Source organism: Oenanthe melanoleuca, chromosome 7 (genome assembly GCF_029582105.1).
Source record: "Oenanthe melanoleuca isolate GR-GAL-2019-014 chromosome 7, OMel1.0, whole genome shotgun sequence".
Lineage (NCBI taxonomy): Eukaryota > Metazoa > Chordata > Aves > Passeriformes > Muscicapidae > Oenanthe > Oenanthe melanoleuca.
The window spans coordinates 479638-506016 of record NC_079341.1 but is presented as its reverse complement, the minus strand read 5'-3'; the positions used below and the strand labels follow the sequence as shown (position 1 = coordinate 506016).

General features: G+C 53.3%; 1 protein-coding gene across 2 annotated transcripts; it reads left to right on the top strand.

The window, feature by feature from the left end:
• Window positions 1–333: 333 nt before the first annotated feature.
• Window positions 334–26379, top strand: COL6A1 (collagen type VI alpha 1 chain). Of its 2 annotated transcripts, XM_056495800.1 has the most exons (35): window positions 334–447; window positions 3834–4076; window positions 4753–4882; window positions 6447–6647; window positions 6915–7074; window positions 7210–7332; window positions 7424–7444; window positions 7628–7648; window positions 7746–7790; window positions 8073–8126; window positions 8872–8916; window positions 9021–9047; window positions 9323–9349; window positions 9445–9489; window positions 9726–9779; window positions 10298–10360; window positions 10850–10912; window positions 11073–11126; window positions 11208–11243; window positions 11386–11448; window positions 13363–13425; window positions 16714–16776; window positions 17495–17557; window positions 17670–17720; window positions 17805–17840; window positions 18393–18455; window positions 18908–18973; window positions 19311–19346; window positions 19438–19485; window positions 21057–21188; window positions 22237–22346; window positions 22607–22790; window positions 22985–23159; window positions 23524–23553; window positions 24316–26379. In XM_056495800.1, exons 2-35 carry the CDS (start codon window positions 3968–3970, stop codon window positions 24924–24926), a joined length of 3072 nt encoding a protein of 1023 aa, XP_056351775.1. In that variant the 5' UTR covers window positions 334–447; window positions 3834–3967; the 3' UTR covers window positions 24927–26379. The 2 variants fall into 2 exon arrangements, with proteins under 2 accessions (XP_056351775.1, XP_056351774.1); XM_056495799.1 differs by lacking the exon at window positions 334–447 and having other exon boundaries at window positions 3762–4076.

Here is a 26379-nt window from a genome sequence, read left to right as displayed (position 1 = left end):
GAAAACATTAACCCAGCACGCACCATCCTGGGTGTGGGGAAGTGGGTTTGCTGCTGGAGCCGTGCTGCGTCCTGGCTGTGCCAGCATGGAAGTGGTCTGCAGGGCGGGCTGGAGGGGCACACTCACAGCCTGTACATGCTGGAGGGATGAGAGCTGGAAATCCCCGCTGGAGTGGTGGTAACCCCCTGAGGTGGTTTGGGAAGGGAAGAGTGCAGTCCCAAACGGTGCTGGAAGGGAGGGAAGGCTCGCAGTTTGGACGCGGCTGGCAAACAGCACAGCAGGGAAGTTTGTGCCAGATCAGCGGTTCGGAGAAGCACCACGTCCCAGCTGGGCTGCGTCCCCAGAGTGGCTTTGAGCAAGGCAAGGAAAGGGTGCCAAGAGGCCACTTCATAGGACTATCAAGGGATTTGGAAGATGGGTTGTCTCTTCCACGGGCTGTTTTTGCAGGTGGGTGGATGCCAGACCCCCTTCTGGTTCTGCCTAGGCCTGCTCTGCCATGGCGAGATTCTCCTGGGGCACCTCTGGGAGAGGTGATGTGTTCCTGCTCCTGGGTTCCTCCGCTGTCTCCCTCTGCAGAGATCCACTGTGGGAAGCTAAATTACCCTGTCAGAAGCAAGATAATTTATCATATCAGAAGCACAAGAAGCCACATTCTTTCCAGCAGGGTTTGTGGTTGGGACAGCACTGGGCTTGCAGCACGGCGGCTCCTGTGGCGCAGGGCTGAGCACAGAGATGGGGAGAGCACTGGGATGGAGGCTGGGACAGACACCTTGGGTCGCAGAGCCAGTCTGGGGAGGTGCAGCCCCTGGTTACCAGGCTCCTGGAAACATCCGTCATCCCAAACATTTCCATCACTGGGTGCCCATGTCCCCAGCACTGGGGGAAGGTGACAAAGATGACTCAGGCAGGGCACTGGTGTGCTTTGTGTGATTCCAACCAGGGAAATGCTGAGGCATCTCCTAGCACCATTTGAGGGGACAAAGTAGCCCTAGCTGCAAGCTGGCACTAGGTCCTTCCCTGCTTTCCAAAGCACCCTTTGGTTCTGTACATACTGATGAGTTCAATCCTGGCTTTTCCTATGGGAATTAAGTTCAGCACCTTTCCATATTGCCTATGGAAGCACAATTTTCCATTTCTAAGTGGATTTGATTAAAGGGAAGAGAAGGTTACATGGATGAGTTAATATCAGAAAAACAGAGCAAATTCATTCTTTTCTCAATGTCTTGGAGGAGAAAAAGCAAAAATTCTGTCCGAAGTGCACTTTTATTTTTCCAGCACCCGGCTTGGTCTGGAATTGGACTGAAAGTTTACTGCAGTGCTGTGGTCTGGGACTGGGGAGGGGAACATCCATTCCCTGTGGCACTTAGGCACCCTGGAGGGACCTCCCTTACCCATCTTCATGGCAGCCCAGAGGGAGGCTGACAGATGGAGGAGGTCCCCTGCTCCTACCAGGGGGGACAGAGCCATAGGACTCAATTTCCCTGCCCTCATCTGAAGAGGAAGGGAACAGGGACATCCTTTGCAGGCATGTGTTGTTGGATTTGGAGACACAATGGCATGCTGCTAGTCCCAGTGGCTTGGGAGCAGACTTTTTTCCTGCAGAACTAGCCCACACTCTTCCAAGGAAATGGCTACTCAATGTCCTAGAGACACTCCTGGCTGTTGGCCGTGGTTTAGCACCACAGACCTGGAAAAGACAAGGATTTAAAGTGCTTTGGAAGCTGGACACTGGTCTGATCCAGCCATCTGGCCAGATGCTCCTGGGACATCGTGCCTGATGACAGCCCTGGGGGCTAGGCTGGGTTCCAGGCAGGGTCTGGGGTCCCCAGCGGGGTTGGAGGAGCGCCCTGGGCACACGGGGTCTGACAGGCTGTGGCTGCTCGGGACATTGTAGGGTCAGCAGGCGCCTTGCACAGGCCATACCACGATCTTTAAGTCTTTGCTGACAAGGCCAGCTGGTCTCCAGCTTGCTCCAGTTCTGCAGAGCTGCTCCCGAAAGGGGTTTGCTTTTCCTTACCCACAGGGAGAGGGAGGTCGGCTCTTCTTCTGCTTGGGATAATCCCCCATGAGGGAAGGGGAGGGAGGAAAGGAGAAAGCTAAGAGGAAATGACTCTACTGAGCTGATGCATGAAGACAGGTCCCATCCCAACAACCCCTTTCTGGGAGCTGCTGGCTGGTTTTCAAAATCCTAGAATTCCCTTGTGGGAGCCTGAGGAGGTGTGTTGGAGAGCCAGATCAGGTCTGATCCCCATGAAGTGTCAGGTAGCAGGACTTGTCCCAGGGCATGCTTGGCCTCTGGGGGAGCATTTTCTGTAGATTTGAGATGTGAAAACTGGTCTTGTGGTGCCCTCATCTCCTGGTGCCGCCTGTGCAGCCCAGCCGAGCCTACACACCTTGGTGCCTGGGCAGTTGGTTGGACTCAATGGTCCTTGACCCTTCCAACTCCACTTATTCTGTGACTGTAAATTCCTGTTTGAGTGAAAAAAGGGTGCCTGAAGTTTTTTGGGTTCACGAGGTCTTAGTTCAGCACAGTCTGCAGATTATTTTCCGCTGGTTTTGGATGCTGTTTATCCAAAGAGTCATTATCTGATGTGTCTGCCTGTGTGGAATGGATGGGCTCCTCCACTGTTTTAACTTGTAATCAGTGAAGCTTCTGGGTTCTTCTGAGTTGTCTCAAATTGGGACACCTCTGACAGCCAAACCTGCAACGTTTGCTACTGACCATCCCCACAAAGACGCTGTCAGATGACAGGCAGGGTGACAGAGGTGGTGGCAGCCCTGCACAGTCCTCCCCCAGTGTGGCAGGTCTCCTGCTGCCTCTGTGCCCCCAGCCTGGGTGGAAGCAGTTTGTGCCAGCTGGGTTTGTGCTGTTGACTCTTTGCTCTTTGAAGCTATCAACATTTTATTTAATGACAGTTTTTGGTGCCCCCCTGTGCCTTTGGGAGAAAGTTACAGCTGCAGCTGTACCAGGGTCAGCCCTCAGGTATTTCACCTCTCCCCCAACCTCTCCATAGCAATTAATGCTCGCACTGTGATAGGGGGTTTGGCAGGACCTGGGACTTGTCCAGCACTATCTCCAACTCTGGTCATAAAGAGCAGATGGTCAATACCACCTTGGGGTGCCTTGTAGAGGTCCTCAGGCTCTCCTGCCATCTTACAGAATGGGAAGATGCTAATCTCCAGATATCCCAAGGACTTGTGCTTTTGCTTCTACCTCCTGGATTTGACAGCTTTGACCCTGCTCCCAACTCCCTGCCCTGAGCATGGTCCTGGGGAGAAGGGCTGTTCCCAGGCTGGGGTGACCCTGCGGGTTTCTCCTCAGGAACAAGCCTTGCCTGTTCCCAACTAGCTTGAGCAGAAGGCTCTGAAAGCCAGGGAAGAAAGTGCTTCTCTAAAAATGTTGTCTCCATGGTGCCCCCACACCTGGGACAGCCTCAGCTGTGCCATGTGGTGGGGACTGCCCTGGCAGAACACAGACCAGCTCTCGTGCAGGCTGGGGAGTGATGGGAATGCCTGTCCCCCTGGAGCAGCTTTCTTGGCCTGGGAGCTGAGAGGAGTTGCTGGCAGGTGCCCCAAGCCCTGCTGCCCCAGAGAGCAGGTTGAGCCCCAGCGCTGGGCACTGTCCGCTCCAGGGCTCCCTGCCAGGCTTGCAGAGGTCCGAGGCACCAGTGGCCGGGCTGCCATCGGAGGTATAGTGACATCCATAAAAAGGGTAAGGAGAAATGCTTCCTAAGTTTGACTCACAGCTGACATCCCCTGATCCCTCCCTCCGTCCTTGGGCTGGAGAAGTCTCCTCCTCACCCTTACTCTCCTGCCTTCTCTTCCTCCCACAGAAACCAAGGGGAAAGCAGTAAAAAAAAAATCTTCAGCAACTCCTGCCTCCGGACCCTGGCCTCGCTCAGCTGCTGGGTTCTCCTTCTCTGCTTTTCCCTTGGATCCAGCTCGATGGTAATCTGAACCGAGAAACATGAAGCTGCGAGACTTTCTGCTCACTCTGCTGCTGCCGGCCGGCTTCCTGTGGGGAGGCTCATGTGCTCAGCGCCCAGAAATCATCACCCAAGTCTCAAGCGCAGAAGGTAAGCCTGGAATGCTTTTCTTCCCCGGGATCAGTAGAGAAGTCTGTCTGCTATTTCCCTCCAGGGCGGATGGCTCTGTTGCTGTCACACCGCAGATTTGTCGGGACGTTTGGGCTTGCTGAGGAGAGCAGTGTAGGATTAGAGAGGATCTGCAAGAACCCACTTTCGTGGGTTTTGGCTCCTTTTCCTTGGCTCTGTCGGGTCCAGAGTTACCAGTAGCAGTGGGATCAGGAGAGGGGGATAACAGTGGATACCACCAGTCCAGCTTTCTGAACTATTTTGGGCTGGATGCTGGATCTTAAGGGAAATTTTTGTTATTGCTCCTTCCTAAAATTATATTTTTGGCAGGACGTGTCAGAAAATTTTTACTTTCTTATGGCATTGATTGCTAAAAAGGGTTTCATTTTTTGAGTGGTTCCTGCAGCTGCATGTTATTTGGTATGGAAACAGGAAAGAAAGTACAGGAAAGTGTTAAATGCAATAAAATTATGTTTTCTGAAAAGGTGATCTTGCTTACTCTTCATGCCAAGGGGGTGAGTATGCAAGAGCATTCCCCTTAGCCCAGATCCTGGGAGCCTGCTAGGAGGGAAACAGAGTGGGCAGTGCAGGAAGCCTGGGAGGGGGAGGCGATGCAGCAGGACTGCTGGCCAATTCCTGCCTCTCCACTTCTTCCCAGACTGCCCTGTGGACCTGTTCTTCGTCCTGGACACCTCAGAGAGCGTTGCCCTGAGAGTGAAACCCTTTGGGGACCTGGTTACTCAAGTGAAAGATTTCACCAACCGGTTCATTGATAAGCTGACGAGGAGGTACATCCTCTGGGGGTTTATCTGGGCTGCTTGGGGGATCGAGCCTGCTGCCGGGTGGGATGATGAGATCCCCCTGCCTGTCAGTCCACAGAAGGAAAGAAGGAAAGCAAGGATGCTGGGGAGGGGGACAGGAGCCTCTTGTCCCTCTGCCGGCCCTCAGCTGCTCTGTTTTGGCTCTGTCTGTGCTGACAGCAGCAGCGTGGCTATAGCAGGGCTGCTTGCACCCGTCCTCGGGAAGGACAGGAACTGCTGGAGCGGCAGCACTGCAGCCCAGCCCCACCACCTCCGGGTAGCTGTGTGGTTATTATGCAGTGCCAAAGCGATGCTGTCCCTGTGCTGAGGCCCAGAACCACCCAGATGTCTGAGTGGCTGTCAGACACCTCTGGGGTTAAACCCAGCACTCACAGGCACCCTGCAGAGCAAACCCCTCCTTGCCACTGGTTCCCCTTATCCACCCCATTCCCCAGCTCTTTATCTGCCTCCTCCTCACCCACCTCTGCAGCCACCCACCCAGGTCTGACCAAGGAGAGGCTACCCAGGGATGTCCAGGAGCCCTGAAGCGCCCTGATCCCAAAGGGGGTGGTGCTGGGCTTGGCTGTGGGCAGGAGATCCAGGGATGCACAGGAGCACCACAAGTCCTGGAGGCATGTGGGTCTTGCTGAGCTCCTCAGGGCAGCAAGAGATGTGTGCTGGTGCCCACAGGGGCACTGTGGGGATGTCCCAGTGCTGCAACAGCTGTAAGGGCAACACCCTATCTCAGGATGGATAGGAGGGGGTTAGCAGCTCACTTGCCCATTGCCTTGCCTTGTCTCTCAAGGCTTTGAGTGACCAGGAGCTTTGTGCTTGGGAACAGCTTGCCAGGTCTCCATCAGAGCAGCATCACTCCCCTTGCAAGGGCCTGGGCTCAGTCCTGAAGTAGGAGGGAGGGAACACCAGTGGATGAGGCTCAGGTGGCTTTGGGACAGCTCCTGCTGGGCAGAGAGAAGATGTGCAACACCATTCTTTTGGGACTGGCCCCTTCTTACCGAAAGAAATAATATCCCTTTGGGATTGGTCCCCATATCCTGAAAAGACCTTTTATGGGGCAGTGGCCAAAGGACAGGTGATGCCTCTGTCCCAGAAATCACAGGTGCTGAATGTGTCAGTTCATAGGACAGAGCTGCAACACTCATCCTTCCCCAAGTCACAGCATCCTTCTGAGGACGGCATCCCTCTCTGATTTTAACACATCTGGCAGTGGAAAAGCTGTTTCAGTGGTTACCTGCCTTGCACACACACACACCTGGGTGTCTGGCTCAGCCCCTCCTGCCCAGCTCCAGCCCCTGGCACCTTTTCCAGAAGCCTCTCTGCCAAGCTGTTTGATCCTTGCAGATCTTTGCCCACCCACTGCATCGCTTTCCCCACGGGACAAGCTGCCCGGGGGTCCCGTGCTGTGCTTTGCAGGGAAGCTTGTCCCAGCTTTACAGGAGAGCAGGGAGCCCTGGCAAATTCCTGATCTGGAGAGGATTTGCGTTTTCTATGCTGGTGTGAGCAAAGCAAACCCCATGTCCCGGTGTACATGCAGGTACTACCGCTGCGACCGGAACCTGGTGTGGAACGCGGGAGCGCTGCACTACAGCGACGAGGTGGTGCTCATCAAGAGCCTCACGCCCATGCCCAGCGGGCAGAGCGAACTCAAGAACCGCGTGTCGGCCGTCAACTACATCGGGAAGGGCACCTACACCGACTGTGCCATCAAGCGCGGCATCGAGGAGCTGCTCATCGGGTCAGGCAGCCAGGGCACAGCGGGCACAGCGGGGTGGTGCTGCTCTGGTGGGTGGAGGGTGGGAGTTTCTGTGTTGGGACATCTCTGTGCATCGTGCAGAGCTGTCCCCAGCTGGGAAAGGAAGTCATGAGCTGCTCCTGCTTTGCTGGGTGAAGGCATGTCCTAACCACAGCCTGGGGGCACTGTCTGGAGCGTCTCCAGGTGTCCAAACCACTCCTCTCCAGCTAAATCTTTTCAACGTTAAATCCTGTGTTTAAACCCTTCCAGTGGTTCCCATCACAAGGAAAATAAATACCTGATTGTGGTGACTGATGGGCATCCCTTGGAAGGCTATAAGGAGCCCTGCGGAGGCCTGGATGATGCCGCCAATGAAGCCAAACTCCTGGGGATCAAAGTGTTCTCCGTTGCCATCTCACCCAACCACTTGGTATGGACCACACAGCAGGGATGCTCCCAGCAGGGCGTCCCCAGTGGGACCATAGGACCCCTGGTGTGACAAAGGAGGGACACTCAGAGCCTGCACAGGCGCCCACAAGTCTCACTCTGCCCTCCTCACCCCCAGGACCAGCGGCTGAACATCATCGCCACGGACCACGCCTACCGCCGCAACTTCACCGCCACCAGCCTGAAGCCCACCCGGGAGATCGACGTGGAGGAGACCATCAACACCATCATCGACATGATTGTGAGCCCTGCCTGCCCCCTCCCCAGCCCACCCCCTCGCCAGGCCCCCCTGTGTCTCTCAAACCCCTTCTCCTTGCTTTTTTGTCTTGCAGAAACTCAACACGGAGCAATCGGTGAGTGTCTGCCTGCGGCTGAGCCTGTCCCCTGTGGGTGACCCATGGCTAAGGGGGTTTGGCAGCACAGCCTTGCCCTGCAGGCAACCTTTGTCAGCCTGGGAAGACTCCCCCCAATAGGGTGCAGCCTGACCCTGGTCCTGCCCCCTCCTCTAATGCTGTTTCCTCCTTCCCTCTGTGCAGTGCTGCTCCTTCGAGTGCCAGGTAAGTCGGGCTTTTGAGAGCCCTGTCCCCTTCTCTCTTATCCCTGTAGTCCCAGGCTGTGCCTCAGGCTGGTCTAACCCATACTTCTCTCCTGCAGCCTCCCCGAGGGCCCCCCGGACCTCCTGGTGACCCTGGCCATGAGGTGAGGACTGTTTGTGGCTGTGCTGTGGGACTGGGGCAGTGGGATGTGCTCAGTGAGGATGCTCAGAGACCTGGAAGCATCACACAGAACCATAAAGACTGGAAAAGGCCTTCAAGGTTGTCTGTGGGGTGTGGACCCACACCATGCTCCCATGTGGCCAGCACCATCTGCTCCCTGTATCCATGGAGCATTTCTGCTCACATCCTCCCTGCTCTTCTTTCAACAGGTCATCATTCTATTCCTGGGGATGATAAACTAACTGTGTTTCTGTCCTGTCTGCAGGGAGAACGAGGCAAGCCAGGTCTTCCCGGCCAGAAAGGAGAGGCTGGAGACCCAGTAAGTGAAGGACCAGCCCTGGCGACTGTGCACAGGAGCTGTTTTTTGGCTACTTCTGGCCAGACCTCTCAGGCACATCGTCACCAGCATCACCCTGTCTCCATGGGGTGTGCAGTCATGCTGTGCAGTGGGGTGGCTCCTCCTCTTGCTACAAGGCTTCCTTGTTCCTCACCCAAAATAGCCATCCCTCCTGCAGGACACGTCTCTGACTCATGTGTGCCAGCCCAGGGGTGGACTCTGGGCTCCCTCCCGTGTCCTCTGACACAACAAACACAGCAGTGTTACAGGGAAGCCTTTGGTAAATAACCTGAGTATGAGGAAACTATTTCCCTTCTCCTCCCTCTTTTGTTTTACCTAGGCACACTTATTTTTGGGAGGCACATTTCTCCCAAATGCGTGAGCATGCAGTTACCCACCTTGTGTGTTCCCAAATTGGAAACGCCATGCCGTGCATTTTTACTTCCCAAGGGTTTTCTGCCCTTCCCATTCATCCCAAATGATGTGTTCCCAAGCACCCAGTTTCCCTCACCTCCATGAGAGCTGGAGATGGTGGTGGTGAAGGTAAGTCCTCCCAGCCCTCCACAAAAATCCCATGCTCCCAGATGAGGAAAACAAGGAGCAGAGTTAGCAGAGAGGCTCCTGTGTGAGAGAATGGCAGATGAGCCCCATATCAAGAGTCCTGGGGGGTGCTGTCCCATGGTGTCAACTGTATCTGCCTCTGTAACACCATGTTCCTGTCCCCTAGGGCAGGCCAGGAGACATGGGACCTGTTGGCTACCAAGGAATGAAGGTATGTGGGGCTACAGGCTCTCAGAGGTGCTTCAGATGTGGGCCACAAGCTTTGTGCTGCAAGTGTTCTCATTCTCCCATTTCCCTTTCTCCTTTCGTCTCTAGGGTGACAAAGGAAGCCGAGGAGAAAAGGTGAGGACAGCAGGGATGTTTGGGGGAGATCCCTGTGTCCCCATGCATGGTTATCCTGGGCTGCCCTGCAGCTGCATGGTGTTGGGATCTGCTGTGCCCCCACATCCACCCCTCCTGCTGGTACTGCCTGAGCCAGGAGCGGGATCCAGCGGGACCCAGTGGTGTGCAGAGCAGTGCTGAATGGCTCAGACTGAGCTGGCATGGGGACTGCACTGTGGTGGGGGGACAGACCTGCTCTGCTTGGGCATCTGACACTTTTCTCCTTCCCTCCACAGGGCTCAAGGGGAGCCAAAGGAGCCAAGGTTAGACTCTGCTTTTGCACCATTTTTCTCTGTTTGATGTTTGGGAGGCATTGGGAATTTGGGAATCATTTCATGGTCCTTGTGTTCTGTTTCAGGGTGAGAAAGGCAGGCGTGGAATCGATGGCATTGACGGCATGAAGGTAAATCTCTGCTCCAGGGCACTTTGCTCAGCCTGAGCACTCTGGCTGTTTCCCCTCCAAAACCACTGTGGGGTCTGGGGAAGAAGTCTGTGGCGCAGTGGAGTTCCCTCCCTGCAGGGCTATCCACCTATAAGCCAGGGATGGGGCTGGAATGTTCATTCCAGGGGTCTGGGATTATAGATGGGGTCTTCCCATGAGTGTCACTCATTGGGACCCCTGCTTTGGCTGCCTAACAGGGTGAAGCTGGATACCCTGGATTACCTGGCTGCAAAGGCTCACCTGGATTCGATGTAGGTACCCTGTGGGCACTCCTTGCATGCAAGTGAACAGCTCTCCATGATGGTGTGTGGAAACAGGGAATTGCTTGGAAATGTGGGATGCTTATCCCAGGCATGGCACCTCAGAGCTGACCCTGGGGGAGTCTGCCTTGTCCTTGCCTGGAAGCTGCCCCAGTGTCCCTGAGATGCAACTTTGGAAAACATTGACACTGAATTTCCCATCTCCCTGCTTTTTCCATGCTCCTGGGATGCCACGTTTGTGGTGGCACCAGTGCCACTGTGGTCGGCTACAGAAGCCCAAAACCACATTTTCTGTCACTTTCCTCTGAGCTTCAGAAGTGTTTCAACAATGTGGGTGCGGCATTGCTTGCACAGCTCCATGGTGCAGGGGTCACTTCTGGCCATGTCCCTTCTGTCCATCCCAGCTGGGAGCTGCCTGCCAGGCTGCTGGGATGCTCAGTCCATGCCCAGTTTCCTGCAGATGCTGTCACCAATTCAGGTTTCAGTGATGCTACCCTTAATTTCAACAGGGAGCTCAAGGCCCACCCGGACCAAAGGGAGATCCTGGTGCTTTTGGACCCAAGGGTGCCAAGGTGAGTTACTCTGCCCAGCCTCACGCAGAGCAGGGATACTGCAGGGATACTCTGCAGGAGGGAGAGGTGGAAATTCCTTGCACTCCTTGGGGCAAGCCTATCACAGAATCAGAATGGTTTGGATGGGAAGGGACCTGAAAGTCCACCTCATTCCACCCCCTGCATGGGCAGGAACACCCACTAGACCAGGTTTCTCCAAGCCCTGTCCAAACAGGCCTCTTCACTTGAGGATGGCCCCATCACTCACAGTGTTCCCAAGGTTCATGGGTGCCCACAAGCCTGGCACAAAGCATCCCTGGATATCAGGGGAGTGCTGTGAAAAGGCATCTTTCACTGGGAGTGGAGTAGGGAGGGATCTGCTGGGATGGGGAGACACCACAACCCTGAAAGAGGTTGGGGGAGCACTGTGGCTCCTGACAGCCTCAGTGCTGTGGGAGGTGAAATCTGCTGCTGGATGCAGTCTTGATGGTGCTTTGTGTTCTTGTGAAGGGGGAGCCTGGTAACGATGGAAAGCCCGGCCGACAGGGGATTCCTGGCAACCCTGGAGAGAAGGTGGGTGAGGAAGCACCATTGTGTGAACATCCTCTGCTCTCTTGGGAGGACCCCTGCACCAGCATGGGCTTTGAAGCAGAGGTTTCCCAAAGCTCCTCAAGTGTGCAGGGCTTTGCTCCAAAATTGTCTGACTTCTCGTTTGCATCCCTGTGCCTTGCAGGGTGCTCCTGGGAACCGGGGTGAGCCTGGACCGGCAGGAGAGACTGGTGATGAGGTGAGCTCTCTACCTGTGATGCCCCTGCGTGTGCTTGCTGGCCATCCCCACCCCCTGACCACCCCTCTTGTTTCTCCACAGGGTGCTCTAGGTGAGGATGGTCCTCCTGGAGAACGGGTAAGTGAAAGCGCCTCTGCCCAGGACAGCGGCTGGTGCCCTCTGGAAGAGGAGGGGAGCCTGCTCAGAGGTGGGCAGTGAGGGAGAGGTCTGCCCTGCTGGGAGCAGGCCCTGAATTTGTGATGCCACTCTCTCTTTGCAGGGCAGCAATGGAGAGAGGGGACCCCCGGGTTCGCCAGGTGAACGCGGGCCAAGAGGACAGCCGGTAACAGCACCCACAGGGCAAGCGGAGTGATGCTTGGGGCTGGGAATAGTCAGTGGCTAACTCCACCAGCCTGTGGGCCAGCAGGCAACCTCAGTGCCTGGGAGGGACCTGCTGTTGTCCCCCAGAAATTGCCCCTTTATGCTGGCAGGTAATCATCAAATAGCCAAAACCCAGAGGAGGGCATGCCCAGCAAGCCAAGAGAAGGTGAACAGCTGTCAATTCCTTCCACACAGCTCAAAAATGGAGAGGAAATGTGTGATGCTTATCACACATGCTTAATGGAGAGGAAAGAGTCAAGGAGTCCTCCTCTGTATGCTCAGGGGCTGTGGGAGCTACCTGAGGCTCGGACAGGAGGGCACAGATACTAGCAGCAGCAGGGCAGCATGAGTGGATGTGGATGGAAGACGGAACATTCTTCCCTCCCCTTTTGAGTGGGAAGTCACTAGGAAAGTATGTTTCCAGCCTGGTGGGATGAGTCATCAAGCGTGAGCGTGGGAGGGACAGGCAGGAACCCTCAGCAGGCCAGGACAAACATGTGGCAAGTGACACCCATGCCACACGTCACAGGGAGGGGCAAGGGGTGCTCTGTGCGGGGTGGGGGTGGTGGGAACCAGGGCATTCCACAGCAGCATCCCATATCCCCATCCACCGTTGCACCACTCATCCCCTGTCCCTGCAGCGAGGACAGCCAGGACCAGCACCATGTTGGGGAGGGCGGGGGGTGGGCAGAGGTCTGCCTTGGAGAGGGAGCAGCTCTGGCAAGGGGCTTCTGGCAGCCTCTCCCTCCCTGTTTGTTGCTCACGGAGCGTCAGTGCTGCTGCGCAGGATGTGCGAGGCAGATGTGCAGGAGATGAAGGCGTGCCAGTGTCCTGCAGTTAAATTGTTCAGCAGACGATGGTCTGCTTCCTTCCAGCTTTGAGTCCGAGTACGAGGCTGTGTAACCTCGCCAGAAACATCTCGGGGCCATTTGGAAGTTGTGTTTTATATTTGCTGTTTGGCTTATGCATCTGGACGCTTTTAGGTTGCAAACAACAGCTTTAGGTCACCAACCTCTCGACAGCTTCCCTCAAATTCCCCTCTCCTCTGCCTCCCTGACTTGCTCATTCCTGGCCATGGGTCTGGATGGGGAAGGTGCTGCAGAGCCAGCCTGGGTTTGGCAGGCACACTGCCATGTTGGGATGTGGCTCTGCTGGGTTGGTGGAAGGTTGTTCAGTGAAAGGGAACTGAGCCATGTCCATATGGTATTTCTTCCTACTGGAACTGTTGGGGTGCAAAACCACTAAGACTCAGATTTTCTGCGCCCTCCTGGGCTGTCAGTTCTCTGCAAACAGGCCTGGCTCAGAGTTTTGAGTGTTAGCAAAAGAGAGGGGAGAACATTGGCAGTGAGAGGTGAGGGTGTCTCTTCAGCTGTGGCTCATTCACATGGAAATCCCCTTAGCTCCATAGAGATAGCAGGCTGGAGCAAGGATGCAGCTATCCTGGAAGCTGTGCTCCTCTCCATACAGACTCTCCAGGGCAGGAGCTGCTCTAGAAGAGCAGCCATGGGTACAGATTGCGGCTGATTTGGGTCCAGGACCAAGTCTGGGTATCTGCAGAAGAATCTCTCCACACTTTTGCTTTTCTGGCACAAAATGGGCTGAAAAACGTCCTCTAGATGCAAGACCTTCACAAGGCCTTCCTGTTAGGGCTATCTTCTTGGATTCAAGGCAGCCACACTAGCCTGTCTTTATCTCTCTCCATCTCTGACAGTTCCCTATTCAATTCCTGAATCCTCTTCAAACCCCTGCCTGTTTGGATGACAGCATTTCCATCGTGCTGTGGGTGCTGCAGTCCTGTTCCCCCTTGCACACAGGTGCCTTTGCACCCACACCTGCTCCTCATTGTGCTTTTCATGCCCTCTGTGTGTGTTTTCAGGGAGAGCCTGGACCACCTGGTGACCAAGGGCGGGAAGGACCCCTTGGACCACCTGGCGACCAGGTAAGAGCTTGGTTTAACCTTCTGGATCCCAGATGGAAGTGGTTGGGACATCAGGGAGAGTGGGATAGGGGTTTAACTGATGCCACAGCATCCTAAGCATCTTAGGGTGACTTCTTAGCATCTTCCAGACCAGGGAGCAAAGCTGGTGAAGAAGGTCAGGGATTTCTATGAGAACCAAGGATATGAACAGGGACAAAAAAATGGAGATTTGGCTGCTGGGCTGTGGGCAGAACAACCTGCACACCATTTCCCAGTCCCATGGAAATGGATGTCAACGCATCTGACAGAACTGGAAACTGGCAAGTGCAAGCTTCAGCCACATACAAAATGTTCAGGCCTGTGGCCAGAAGCTGCTCACCTCAGTCAGGGGTGTCCGTGAGACATCCTGTGTCAGTGAAGATATCCTGACGTGGCCCCAGCAGTGTCCCTGACACCCTTGGCATCCTGCAGAGACAGCCTCTCCCAGAGCCAGCATACCTCTAGCCTGCTGACTGCAAGGTGTGGCCCTCCTGTTCTGGAGGTCTGCCTATGCCTTGTGTGCCTCAAGGAACAGATCTCAGGCTTCATGGGCTAGCTGGAGAGCAGGGTAGGCCACCTCCAGCCTGAGAAAGGCTTCTTTCCCCTGCACAGTTGGAGGCTCTTTCTTCCCAGCTGATAACTTGGCGTCTGGAGGTGTCTCTGGGTCAATCCTTCATGGCCACGGCACTGATTGCAATGGCCAACAGGGTCTTTGCACCTGAGCAAACACTCTTTGACATCACCCTTGGACTGGGCTCTGTAGGACAACTTTCCTTCTACCCACACCATCAGAGTTTTGATGGATCCCAAGATAGAGGAATATATCAAGATAAACATTCCAACACTGGCGGAGCAGGACTCCCACGAGAGGTGAAGCATGGAGGCCAGTGTGCAGACAAATGAGAGGCAGCTTTTAAACTCCTTTCTGCTTGGCCAAGTGTTGGAGAGCCCTGGGAGAAGATCTGGAGTGCAGCAGCCATTAAGGGGTGGCTGTTGCATTCACATTGTCCCCAGCATGAGTGACCCCCACTTGCACTGTGCCACATCCTGGAGAGAGGCTGTGCTTGTGCCTAGTGCTTGTGCTCGTTTGGGGCTGGGCTTCCTTTGAACATGCCTTATGCTAGTGAAGAATGCCACATTCCCACAGGAGGATTGTCCAGGTCCTAGTGTTCTGATATTGTCCAGATCCAGTAGAAGAACTGAAATCCTGCTGCAACCAAAGAGAGTCTGGCAGCATCCAGCTTGCTCAGGTGTCTTTTTGGGAGGTGGCCCTGGTGGGAAGGCAACTCTTTGGATGAGTTCATGCAAAGATCCACTGATCAGTGCTGCAGGCTGCTGCCAGCAAAAGAGGCTGGGGCTGGAGCTGGAGCTGCTTTCTGTGTAGCAGAGGCACATTCCTCTATCAGGTTCAAGGCAAGAGAAAGACCATGCAGCTGACAGAAATTTGATGCAAGCATGGTGGGAAGCCAGGCTGGGATAGACCCCGCTTCCAGCCAGCCTTTCCTGTTGGGGAGGAAGAGGAGAAAGAATGGTCTCCCTGCTGTCACTGAGCCTATGGGCCAGCAGTTTTCCCTCCCCACCACTGACCTTGAGTCAAACCCCTGTCAGAGAGAGAAGCATTACAAAAGCAGCTCTGGTGCCTCCCCAGGCCAGAGGTTGCCCCAGTGCTCCCACGGCTCCAGGGAGATTTGAAAAGCAATTGCAAAGTGAGCGTGATTTTTCCATGAGCTGAGGAAGAATGCTTGTGTTTGGCCAAATTAAAAATAAATGCATAATTAGGTTTGGATAAAAGTGGGACCTTGGCAAACACAAGTATTTTTGAAGCCTTGTTATCTGCAAGCTCTGGACCTTGGAGTGTGTTTCTCTTGGCAGGCTGAAAGTGCTCCCGCCAACCTTTGGTTCCCTTTCATCCTGTTTCTATCTGAGAGAAGCTGAAGGCCAGTATGCTCTTTCCCTGAGCCTCATGGACAAGTTTGGTGGCCCTTCTCTATTTCTGGCTGTGGTGCTTATCCCTTCTGTCGGGTCCTTCTTGCCCCCAGAGAAGTAGTGGACAAGGTTTCCTCACCCAAAATCTTGTGTCATCCATCATAAACTCTGGGGCCATGAGGGATTTGCGCTATGCAGCTGCAGTGAGGACGAGAGTGGCCAGCATGAGCCAAGGGTGATGTGGTTCCAGCCTTGGCTGGCATGAAGGATCACAAGTTCCTCTCCTTCCTTCCAAGATTTCTCTCTTCTGGGCTTTTGTGCAGAAATAAGGTCACATGCCTCAGAGCGGTTCAGTGCTTTGCAGTGAGGTTTTAAGTTTTTGCACCCACAAGGACACCTTTCCTTGGAAGAAGGGTGTGAATGGCATGTTTGGCACCAGCTCTCTGCATCCCTCTGTCCTCTCCATTGTCTGAAGACTGGCTACACACCCAGTTCTACACAAAATGCTGCCTGAATATTTGATGTCATGCCAGAGCATCACTACTCAGACATTGTCCACCATCACATCCCACTCCTGGAAAGCAAACTCTGCAAAGGGCTGTGGGCACTGAGCGGAAAGTGGAGGGGCTCCCTCGGGCATCTGTGGAGCTCTCAGAGAAAAGAACCCTCCTCCTGCCTCCTCTCCCATTTCGTGCTGTCTCTGGCCAGCCCTGCAGCTGGCGGAGCGAGCTGCTGCTCCCCAGATGGGATGTGGCAGCATGACAGCTTTGGTCTGTTCAGCACATGCTGCCAGGGCTCTGCAGCCTCCTGGGGACAGAAACTCCCCAGAGCCAGCCTGGCTGTGACCCAGACGTGTTTGTGTCACCTTCAGGGTGATGTGTTTGCATCAAGGACTGTCCTGCAGGGGCACCTCTGTTACGATGAGGTGCCGCTGTGCGACACAAATGTGCTTTGACGCTGGAAAGCACCACCCCATGCTCCCTGGTCCTCTTCCCACCACGTCCTTGATGTTCAGCCCACACTTGCAGTGTCACACCTTGGCCTAGGAAGCTTTTGGGTTTGGTTTGTGCTCAGCACGGATCTACCTCCCACGGGGTTTTGCAGAGAAAACGGCATAAGGGAGGAAGGAGGGAAAGGAGGAGCCAAGCACAGCTCCGGAAGCACCTCCCCATCAGTGCTAATCCTCATCTAAAGGTCCTTTCTGAGGCTGTCCAAGGTGGAGCTGACTCACCCGTGTCCACCACTAAATCACGAAATCACAGCAAAAGCAAAGGGACCAGCCCCTCAGGGGAGGAGTGGCAGCCAGAGAAACCCCCTTTGAGAGAGCTCTCTGTGTTTCCCTAGGGTGAGCCTGGACCCCCAGGACCCAAAGGCTACAGAGGAGATGATGGCCCCCCCGGCAGTGAGGTCAGTGCTGCTTCATCTTTGCTTCTTCTGCAGGGAAGGGATCCAGGGACAAGCAGAAGGTGCTGCCCATTAGGGCTTTCCCCAAATCCTGAGAATACTGGAACCCTATCAAACCTATGGGTGCAGGCTCCTGTACTGGCTTCCCGGGTGTTTCCATGGCTCCTTAAGGCTACAGATGCCTTTTCCTCCACCTCCCACAGGTAATTTCTTGGAGAGGTTATAGCTTTACCACAAACCCCACAACTTCTCATCACGGGAACTGAGGGAAATGCTCTCTGGGGTCACCACCTGAATCTGCCAGCAGATTTGATCCCCAGCTCAGGGAGCAAATGGAAGCCAAGCACAGCTGTTGGCTTTTATAGACATTCTAGAACAGTTTGGGTTGGACAGACCTTAAAGCTCATCCTGTTCCACCCCCTGCCATGGGCAGGGACGCCTTCCACTATCCCAGGTTGCTCCAAGCCCCATCCAACCTAGCCTGGAACACCTCCAGGGATGGGACAGCCACAGCCTGTCTGAGCAACCTGTGCCAGGGCCTCCCCAGCCTCTGAGTAAAGAACTTCTTTCTAACATTTAATCTAAATCCTCACATTGCTCTTGTATAAGCAGAACACCTCCATGGTGGATTCATATTGGTACCTGGTTGCCTCAGAAGTCATTGTCTTCCCAGCTCAGATGATATTATGCAATGCTTGACTCCTTCTTCTGCCCCTTCCAGGGCCCAAAGGGATTGCCTGGAGCACCTGGGCTGCCTGGGGACCCTGGGCTGATGGGAGAAAGGGTGAGTGGTACTGCTGGGGACATACACTGTCTGAGGAGACCAGCATCTTGCTGCCATGCTGTCTGAGGTGTCTTCATTCCTTTATCTCATCTATGTCTGCCTTCCTTTCCAGGGGGAGGATGGTCCTCCTGGGAATGGCACAATTGGATTTACAGGTGCCCCAGTAAGTATTTTGTGCTGCCTTGAAACTCTAATGCCACTATGTCTTCTTGTCCCACATAACATGTTTCCTTTTCTGCATCCCCAGGGGCAGCCAGGAGACAGAGGCAACCCTGGCATTAACGTAAGTGTGCTGCTTCCTTGGCCACACAGGCCCTTGGTGGTGGTTTGGCACTTGGAGCTTCTCCACCAGATGCATGGTGGAATGGACTCCCTGAAGCAGCCTGCTCCTCCAAAACCCTCTTTTCCCTCTGCCTGCTTTTCCCTGTAGTGGATGCTTCCAGCAGAAGTGTCCTGCTGTGGCTGTAACACCCAAGGGCAGCAGCTTGGGCTTGGTGCTCTCTGGAGCAGTCCCAGAGCCAGAGTTTGGGGCTGGGAGTGTCATCCAGGGGAGCTGGATGATGCTGTGCTGGGGACTTGCTTAAGTGCTGGGTTAATCGTTGGATTCGATCTTAGAGGTTTTTTCCAACCTAAATGATTCTGTGATTCTGTAGCAGTGAAAGCCACCTAAGAAGTTCTCTTCATCAAGAGCACTGCAGTCTGGTGCTGGGGAGCCTATGTGCTGCTTCCCACCCTGTCCCAAGCCAGTTTTCACAAGGTCACCACACGCCAGCACCAACTTCACCACGCTAACAGCAGCCAGTCACACAGCAGTCTCAGCCATACTGTTTTTCAGGGAACAAAAGGCTATGTCGGACCTAAAGGTGATGAAGGAGAAGCTGGTGACCCTGGCAATGATGTGAGTAACCTGTGCAATGCTGAATCCTCTTTTCCTGTGAGCACAGTGCAGGAGCCTCGGGCAATGATGGGCCCATCAGACTTTGTAAATCTTTAGCCTTTTGCCTCTGAGCAGGGACTGATGGATAGCAAGGGGAGCTCCCTCTAGGTGTTCATTTTGTGCCCAACAGCTGGCAAACCTCCACATTTGTTAGGCTGAGGTGGGCATCACATCTGCAAGGCTTTGTATGCTTCCAGGTGGCACTGATGATGATGGTACTGGTGATCTGAGCTTTATTGCTGCCCCATTGACGGAGATTTCCCCAGTGTCCCTTCTAAGTTCTCATTTAGTTGGGTACAGCAACCTCAGATAACACTTTAGTGGTGAAGCAGGACTCATCAGACATCTGAAGGGAAAGTTGCAGTCCCCTGACATACACAGATTTATGAGTTTTGGTTTTGTTTTCATTCCAGAACCTGATCCCTGGGCCCAGTGGCATCAAAGGAGCAAAGGGCCACAGGGGACGTGAAGGTCCCCCGGTAAGTAAGGACTCTGGAAGGGTTGGCCCCAGTGGTATGCATCCCACCATCCCCCCAGCCCTCTGTGCTCTAGGTGCTCTGGGAGCAGCACCAAGCCGTGCACACACTGTGTGTGCTCGCTGCCTTCCACCCGAGTATGCATGGCACATGGAAGTGGATCTCCTCCTTCCACCTCCATGCAGCACCAGGGCATCATGCAAACAAGCAGATGTCCCTGCTCCAAGCCCAGTGCAGAGGCCACCAACTGGGAAGCCAAGAGGCTTTTTACAACTCTGCATTGTTTGGCAACATATCATTAGAGTGCTCCTGTAACTCCTCCTGTGCTTCTGTCTGACAGGGACCGCCAGGACCCGTGGGGCCTCCAGGACCAGATGTGAGTGGGACAGGGCTGGGGTGCTGCTTGCTGGCCTGCTCTGTACATTGCTTTTGCTGTTAATCAAACATTTCTTTCCCTCTGTTTTCAGGAATGTGAAATCTTGGACATCATCATGAAGATGTGCTGTGAGTACCCTGTACCTCTCTTCCCACCTTCCTCAGTGCCTTGCTAAGCAAGAGGCAGCTGATTTTTCCCTGTCCCCAGGCAGGGGAATGCTATCCATGGACATGTTTTCCTTTCATGAGCCACAATTAAGTCTCCTTGATCCAGGGACCTCCAACTCCATCCCTAGCTCATACAACTGTGTGTCACTTGTACGTGGCACAGACTGATTTGTCTGTGGTTCTGTACAGGGAAAATATGAGCAAGGTTGTGTAAAATCCTTGAGTGGCCCATTTTGCAATGTTCTTTTTTTTCCTAAATATCATGGCCTAATATTCCTCCCTGGGAAAGGGGAGGGCCTGGTTTGAGGTGTCCTGCCATGGGGAAAAGCAGCACATTTGTCCTACAGAGAATTTCTGGCCCATCCATGGCCAGTAATGAAGTGCTGGAAGGACACAGGGTACTTGGGGAACTGACTTTGAGCTCTACACTCTGGTGATTTACTTAGCTTTTATTTTTATTTAAATAAGAACATATCAGCATGTGCAGAAACAGAGTTCTGCTGTGTGTGGTGCTCCAGGTCAGGGTATCACAACCTGAAATGGGAGAGAATCTGGTAGTTCAAGTGGGAGGGAAACCTCCATGGGCTTGGATTGTCCAGGCCATGTGTCTGGGTTTACGGAGACACAAACCTGCAGTCTGCAGTAGGGTGTGAAAAACCCTTGTGTCAAGCATTTTAATGTTCTCTCTCTCTCTCCATTTTCCTCTAGCTTGCTGCGGTGAGTGTTACTTGGCAAAGTTGCTCTGCAAATATTTTCTAGTCCTTCTCCTTCCTTGCCCCTCTCCCTTTCCCTGCTCCTTGCCTTCCGCAATGGAGATGTAGTGAGAGCCCGTGAGGGAGAACTCAGCATGAGCCAGGTAGGGGTGGGCAGGAGGCAATCCCTGAGGCTGCCACACAGTTTAGAGGCTGATGTGGCTGAGTCCTGCAACTGGAAAACTGTTGTCAAGGTGCCCTGTGCCAGCAGGGTGGATTTTCTCCACCCTTTTTGCAGTTGGGATGTCTGTTCTGGACACACTGTGGGTCTAGCTCTGTCCTCTTCCTTCCAAATCCTGTGCTGGTCTGCAGAGGAATGTGGTGGGCTTTATTCCCTGATGCTGCCCTGATAGGTTGGATTTGCAGTCCAAAAGCTTGAAGGGAGAGCCAAGGGCACATTATGTTCTTCAGCTATGAGAAGGAGGGAAGCAAGCTGAGTCAGCCTCCTCCAGCCCACCAGTGTCACCTCTGTCCTGCTGGGCTGAGTGAATGGAAGAAGTGAGAAGGCTTATGAGGAAATGGGCTATGGAATAATTGCTGGGTGGTTTAAGGGTACTCACAGCCTGGAAATGCCACATATCTTATTAGGGAGAAAATGCACATGGAAAAATTTGTAAACTGGCTCTCGAGTCTCCTGTGCAGCTATTTCTCTGCATTGCTTTACACCCTGCTTTGGGGGTGGATGGGGCATAGGCACCCAGCTGGGCAGGGCTGCAGCAGGCATCAGCTGCTTCTTTTGGAAATGCCTCCCTTCAAAACATGCCCCTCCGCTCCTGTGCCTTGCTCCAGAGTGCACCTGTGGTCCCGTCGACCTCCTGTTTGTGTTGGACAGCTCGGAGAGCATTGGCCTGCAGAACTTCCAGATTGCCAAGGACTTCATCATCAAAGTCATTGACCGCTTGAGCAAGGATGAAAGGGTCAAGGTGAGATTTCGACTGAGTGCTATGATATCCTTGTGTGAACTCACATATTTTTCACTGCAAGCAGGAATGGAGACATGCCTCCAACTCCAAAAAGCCTCCACCAGGCTTGGCTTGAAACTGGGGATGGGTCTTCCCCAATTCGTAAATTGATGGAGATTAGACAGCAATTTGTTGTCCCAAAATAGACATTTCACTCTTTCTGGGCAAAGAGACTGTTTCCTCTATGTCTCAGTGCAGATGGCTGATCAAGCATTCAGTCAGCCTGATCAATCAATGTCTCAGACTCTCTCTTGTTCTGATGTGCATTTTAGGTGTCTGGAGTGTGTTGGAAGTTTCTGATGTCCAGCCCCCATGCTTGGATTTAGGTCACCAGTTAAGCACTCTACTAAAAATTACCCTTGCAGCCCAAACCCAGCAATACTGTCCCCGTAGTGAATCTTTCAGTCTGAAGAGGGACACAAATGCTTGTTCTGCTTCCCAACTCCTCCTTGCTAACCTGCTGTATGTTTAATTTACCTCTGTGATTTGAGGGGCTGTGGGGAATCCAGACTTCCCTGAAGGTATCACAGCCACATCTAAAGCACATAATCTGCTGTTGAATACTTGTGTGGTGGGCATACATGGGGGCTTTTTGGATAACAAAGAGCCAGTAATAAGCAGAAAAGGTAGATCTGGGCAGCAAAACCAGCATGTTAGAAGAAAGCCAGGGGTCTTGAAAACAGATCTTCTCATGGAACCATAGAATCCTTTGCGTTGGAAGGGACCCAACGATCAAGTCCAGCTCCTGACTCTGCACACAGGACAATCCCAAGAATTCCACCATGTGCCTGAGAATCCAATAGCTGCTGTTGAGACCAGTGAGGTGTGATATCTAGGTTTGGGTGTCCTTTCACTTACTGTCTCACCAAATTGGTCCCAGTGTACATCCACTCCTGGTGGGGCTCAGAGCCTGCCATGAAGGCATTCAGGAGAAACCATCAGCAGGATTCTGAGACTCTGGGTTTCCCTGAGGTATCTGTCCCTAACTTGTTTCTGTTGTGTGCCACAGTTTGAAGCTGGGGAGTCCCGTGTGGGCGTTGTGCAGTACAGCCATGACAACACGCAGGAGCTGGTGGCCATGGGGGATGCCAACATCGACAACATCGGGGCGCTCAAGCAGTGAGTCTGTGGGGTCTGACACACCTACTCGCCCCCATCCTCCATCTTCAGGCTGGCAGCTCCTGCAGCTGTAATGATCTAACTGTCCTTTAGTGGAAGGCAGTGGCTAGTGGCCATAAGTGGCACTGAGGCTAAACTAAGGGGCTTGCCAGTTTTCCACCCAATCCCACGCAGGGATGCCTGCCTGGTCACAAGTCGTGTTCTGGCTCCTCCAGTACCCGTGGCAGGGTGGCAGGCTCACTTGGTATCTGTCCTTGCAGGGCAGTCAAGAACCTGCAGTGGATCGCCGGGGGCACCTACACTGGGGAGGCCCTGCAGTTCACCAAGGACAACCTGCTGCGGAGGTTCACGTCCGACAAGCGTGTGGCCATCGTCATAACGGACGGGCGCTCCGACACCCTGCGGGACCCCACCCCACTCAACTCCCTGTGCGATGTCACCCCGGTAAGGGCGTGAGGACCCGCTGGCAGCAGCTGGTGGCACAGTGCAGGCTACCTGGGCATCTCCATGTCCGTGCTATGCAAGGCTAGGGCAGCGGACACAGGTGTCACTAGAAGCACTTTAAGTGGCAGGCATACTTAGTTATGAATGTATTAGATGATGAATGCATCCAGTGATGGCCTTGACATTCCCCACAGGTGGTTTCCCTTGGGATCGGTGACATTTTCCGGAACCCTCCAAATCCAGATCACCTGAATGACATCGCTTGTTTAAGCAGACCAACCAGGCCAGGACTGTCCATTCAAAGGGACAACTATGCCGAGCTCCTGGATGACACCTTCTTGCAGAACATCACCTCATATGTCTGCCAAGGTGGGTGAAAGGCGGTGGCTGGAGGCAATTGGGAAAGGTAGAGGGATGTAGGATGCCCTCCCTTGTGACCCCCAGTCATGCTCTTTAAGTAGGTGTGAGGGAAGACAACAGAGATCAAATTTAGTTAATTAAGGGACAAGGACATCTTGTGTCTCAGAATACTTTGTGATCAGGTGCCCGTCCTCACCTGCTGCAGGACATGTGTGTCCACACCATTTTTCATGCATGTTTATAGCCTTTGCACAGGTGGCAAAGGTGGGTGTTCGTCTTCTGCAGGTGAACTTCTGTCCCTTCTGTGGCTCTGTGGGACAAGTGGTTTTCCTGGGGAAGCTGATGGCATTAATCTCTCTTATTTTCTTAACAGAGAAAAAATGTCCTGACTACACCTGCCCAAGTGAGTATTGACTCCTCATGCCAAGCTGAGGGACTGTGCGTGCTGTGATAGGGGAAGTGGGAGTTTGTGTTTGTGGGGATGCACAGCTTGGGTACTTCTTGCAGTGGAGAGGCTCCTAGGCTGGAGAGGTGAGCAAGATCTGTCAGACACTCTCCGGGTCTCTCTCACACACACACACACCAGCCCAAAGCAGCTGGGGAAAAGCTTAGGTGGCTGTTTCTCTGGCATCTCAAACCTGGAGAGGAGGCTGTGAAAGACTGCAGCCCTCCCAGGTCGCAACTGAGGTAATAACTGACCTCATTACCTGCTTCCACTATGCAGTGGTGGAAGCATGAGTAAAATCTGCTCCACAGCAGAGATATTGGAGAAAGGTGCTTGGAAAGTGAGTACAGGGAGGGTTTCAATAGAGTACACCTCCAAGTCAGAAGCATATTCAGTCCTCAGAATTTCCATGGAAAGAAGGGAGACGAGGAGGATGAAGTGGTTCCCCAGGCACGCAAGGAGAGACACTGTATTTAAACAAGAGTCATTAGATTATCTCAGCCAAATAAACACCTACAGCTTATCCTAAACCAAATAAAAGAAGGAATGAATGGGTGAAAGGACAAGGTAGGACAGCACGGGAGCAGGGGAAGGAAAGCTAGCATGAGTGGAGATTTCCTGAGTCTGACAAGGCAGGAAGCCTGTGAGACAGCCAGTGACCTCATCGACTTTCCATGGAAGAGCCAAAGTATAACAAGCCCTGGACCTTTCCCCTTGCAGTCACCTTCACCGGGCCAGCAGACATCACGCTGCTGGTGGACAGCTCCACCAGTGTGGGGAGCAAGAACTTTGAGACCACCAAGAAGTTCGTGAAGCGGCTGGCGGGGCGGTTCCTGGAGGCTGGCAAGCCGGCCGATGACTCCGTGCGCATCTCGGTGGTGCAGTACAGCGGGCGGAACCAGCAGAAAGTGGAAGCTCAGTTCCAGTACAACTACACAGTCATTGCCAAAGCCATCGACAACATGGAGTTCATGAACGATGCCACAGACGTGAACTCCGCTCTGCAGTTCATCACGGAGCTGTACCGGCGCTCTGCCCGCGCCGCAGCCAAGAAGAGGGTGCTGGTGTTTTCTGACGGACACTCCCAAGGGATCACCGCCAGGGCCATCGAGAGGGCTGTGCAGGACGCACAGAAGGCTGACATTGAGATCTACGTGCTGGCAGTGGGCAGCCAAGCCAACGAGCCCAACATCCGTGTCCTGGTCACAGGGAAGAGCACGGATTATGATGTGGCTTACGGGGAGCGGCACCTTTTCCGCGTGCCCGACTACACTTCTCTGCTGCGTGGTGTCTTCTACCAAACTGTCTCCAGGAAGATAGCTGTTGACTGAGCATCTGGGTGGGTTTCTGCCAAGGCCATAGCTGCTTCTGTCTCACCTAAAGAGGAAAACCAATAGAGCAAAAACAAAAAAATTTAACAATATTCTTGACCAACCTGAGGAATTTACATCTATGCAGATAGCCATAGTGCCACAGCCTGGCTGTACACAGTCCCCTTCCTTCTCCCTCTGCTTTGTCATCTGTGTCTCTACTTTGTTAGCCTCAAATTCCATCGCTGCCCATGACTGCCCTCCCTCTCCACAGCAGTGGAGACAAGCACACCTAGCAGTAAGCCATCAGAAAACAAATACCAACCTCATCCCACTGTGTTTTAGCCAAGAAAGAATCAGGATGAGGACTTCTGTACCACTAAGATCTAGCCTGGTCTCTTAAGGCTGATTATACTCTTTTTAGCTACCTTTATTTTTTTTTTTAATTTCCTTCTTGCTTTCACATATCAGTTCAGCACTTGCCCAGCTCACGATGATCCTAACCTAATGCTGTGCTTTGAGTGAAATAGTCATCCTTCTGCAAGCTTTAAGAGGGGATCGTTGTCACAGCTGGCAAGTTGGGCTTGTATTTCCCATGTTTGGGGAGGAGGGAGGGCTGGACTGCACTACCCAAGCTGTGTGCAAGCATCTCTGACCTCTAGGGCTGGGGCATGGGACACTCACTTCCCAGGGTTGGTGGAGCAACCCTCGGCACTGACGCTCCCATTCAGGGCAGGGAGGCTGGACACCAACCAAAGCAAAGATGGGCAGCAGCCTTTGAGGAGGGGGGAAACCCTAAAAGAAGCTACATAACTGCACTCCTTCACTTACTGATCACATGGTCCTACAGTGAAACCAGGAACCTCATGAATAACCTGATGACTTGTTTTATGGTTCAAGCTACATTCTGGAAAATCTCTCTGAGCCCAGTTAGTGGGATTTTTTAATTATTTTTTTTAATTATATTTTATTTTAAAAGAGCCAAGCTGACTTTTTCCCAGGGAGCTCTCTTAGAGTATTTTCTATAGGACCATCTTGGAGTTAGGCACCTGGGCCCTAGGGAAACCCACTAACTGCACTATACATTGAATTAAGGCCTTATCCTCAGCCCAGCAAAGTGAAGGCAAAGGCTGCCATCATCTCCCAGGGTCTTTGACTCACTCTACAGACATATTGACAAAGGTGCTATCACTTACGTGGGTGATGTGGGCCCTTGGTGTTTACACAGTTGTTTCCAGGACCACACTGAAAATGTGGTTTGGCTGGGTGACATTTTATTTCAGCACTTCTACTGGTGCTCTTGCTATGAATTCATGCACTTCAGAGAAACCTACAGCGACTGCCAGGTACCAGCACCCCAAACTCTTTACTTTGTATCCAAAACCCCATTGTACCAGTTAGTTTTATTTTATGCCTGTGTTTTACTAAAACTGTCCACTTTGGAAATTTGTCAAATAAATTGTTTTCCACAGTC

Excerpts from the sequence above, each read along its gene's own strand:
- COL6A1 (XM_056495800.1), top strand. The coding sequence starts at position 3,968 with ATGAAGCTGCGAGACTTTCTGCTCACTCTGCTGCTGCCGGCCGGCTTC. Across the intron at positions 10,361-10,849 it reads TTGGACCCAAGGGTGCCAAG|GGGGAGCCTGGTAACGATGG; the intron begins GTGAGTTACTCT and ends GTTCTTGTGAAG. Across the intron at positions 23,160-23,523 it reads CACCTCATATGTCTGCCAAG|AGAAAAAATGTCCTGACTAC; the intron begins GTGGGTGAAAGG and ends TTTTCTTAACAG.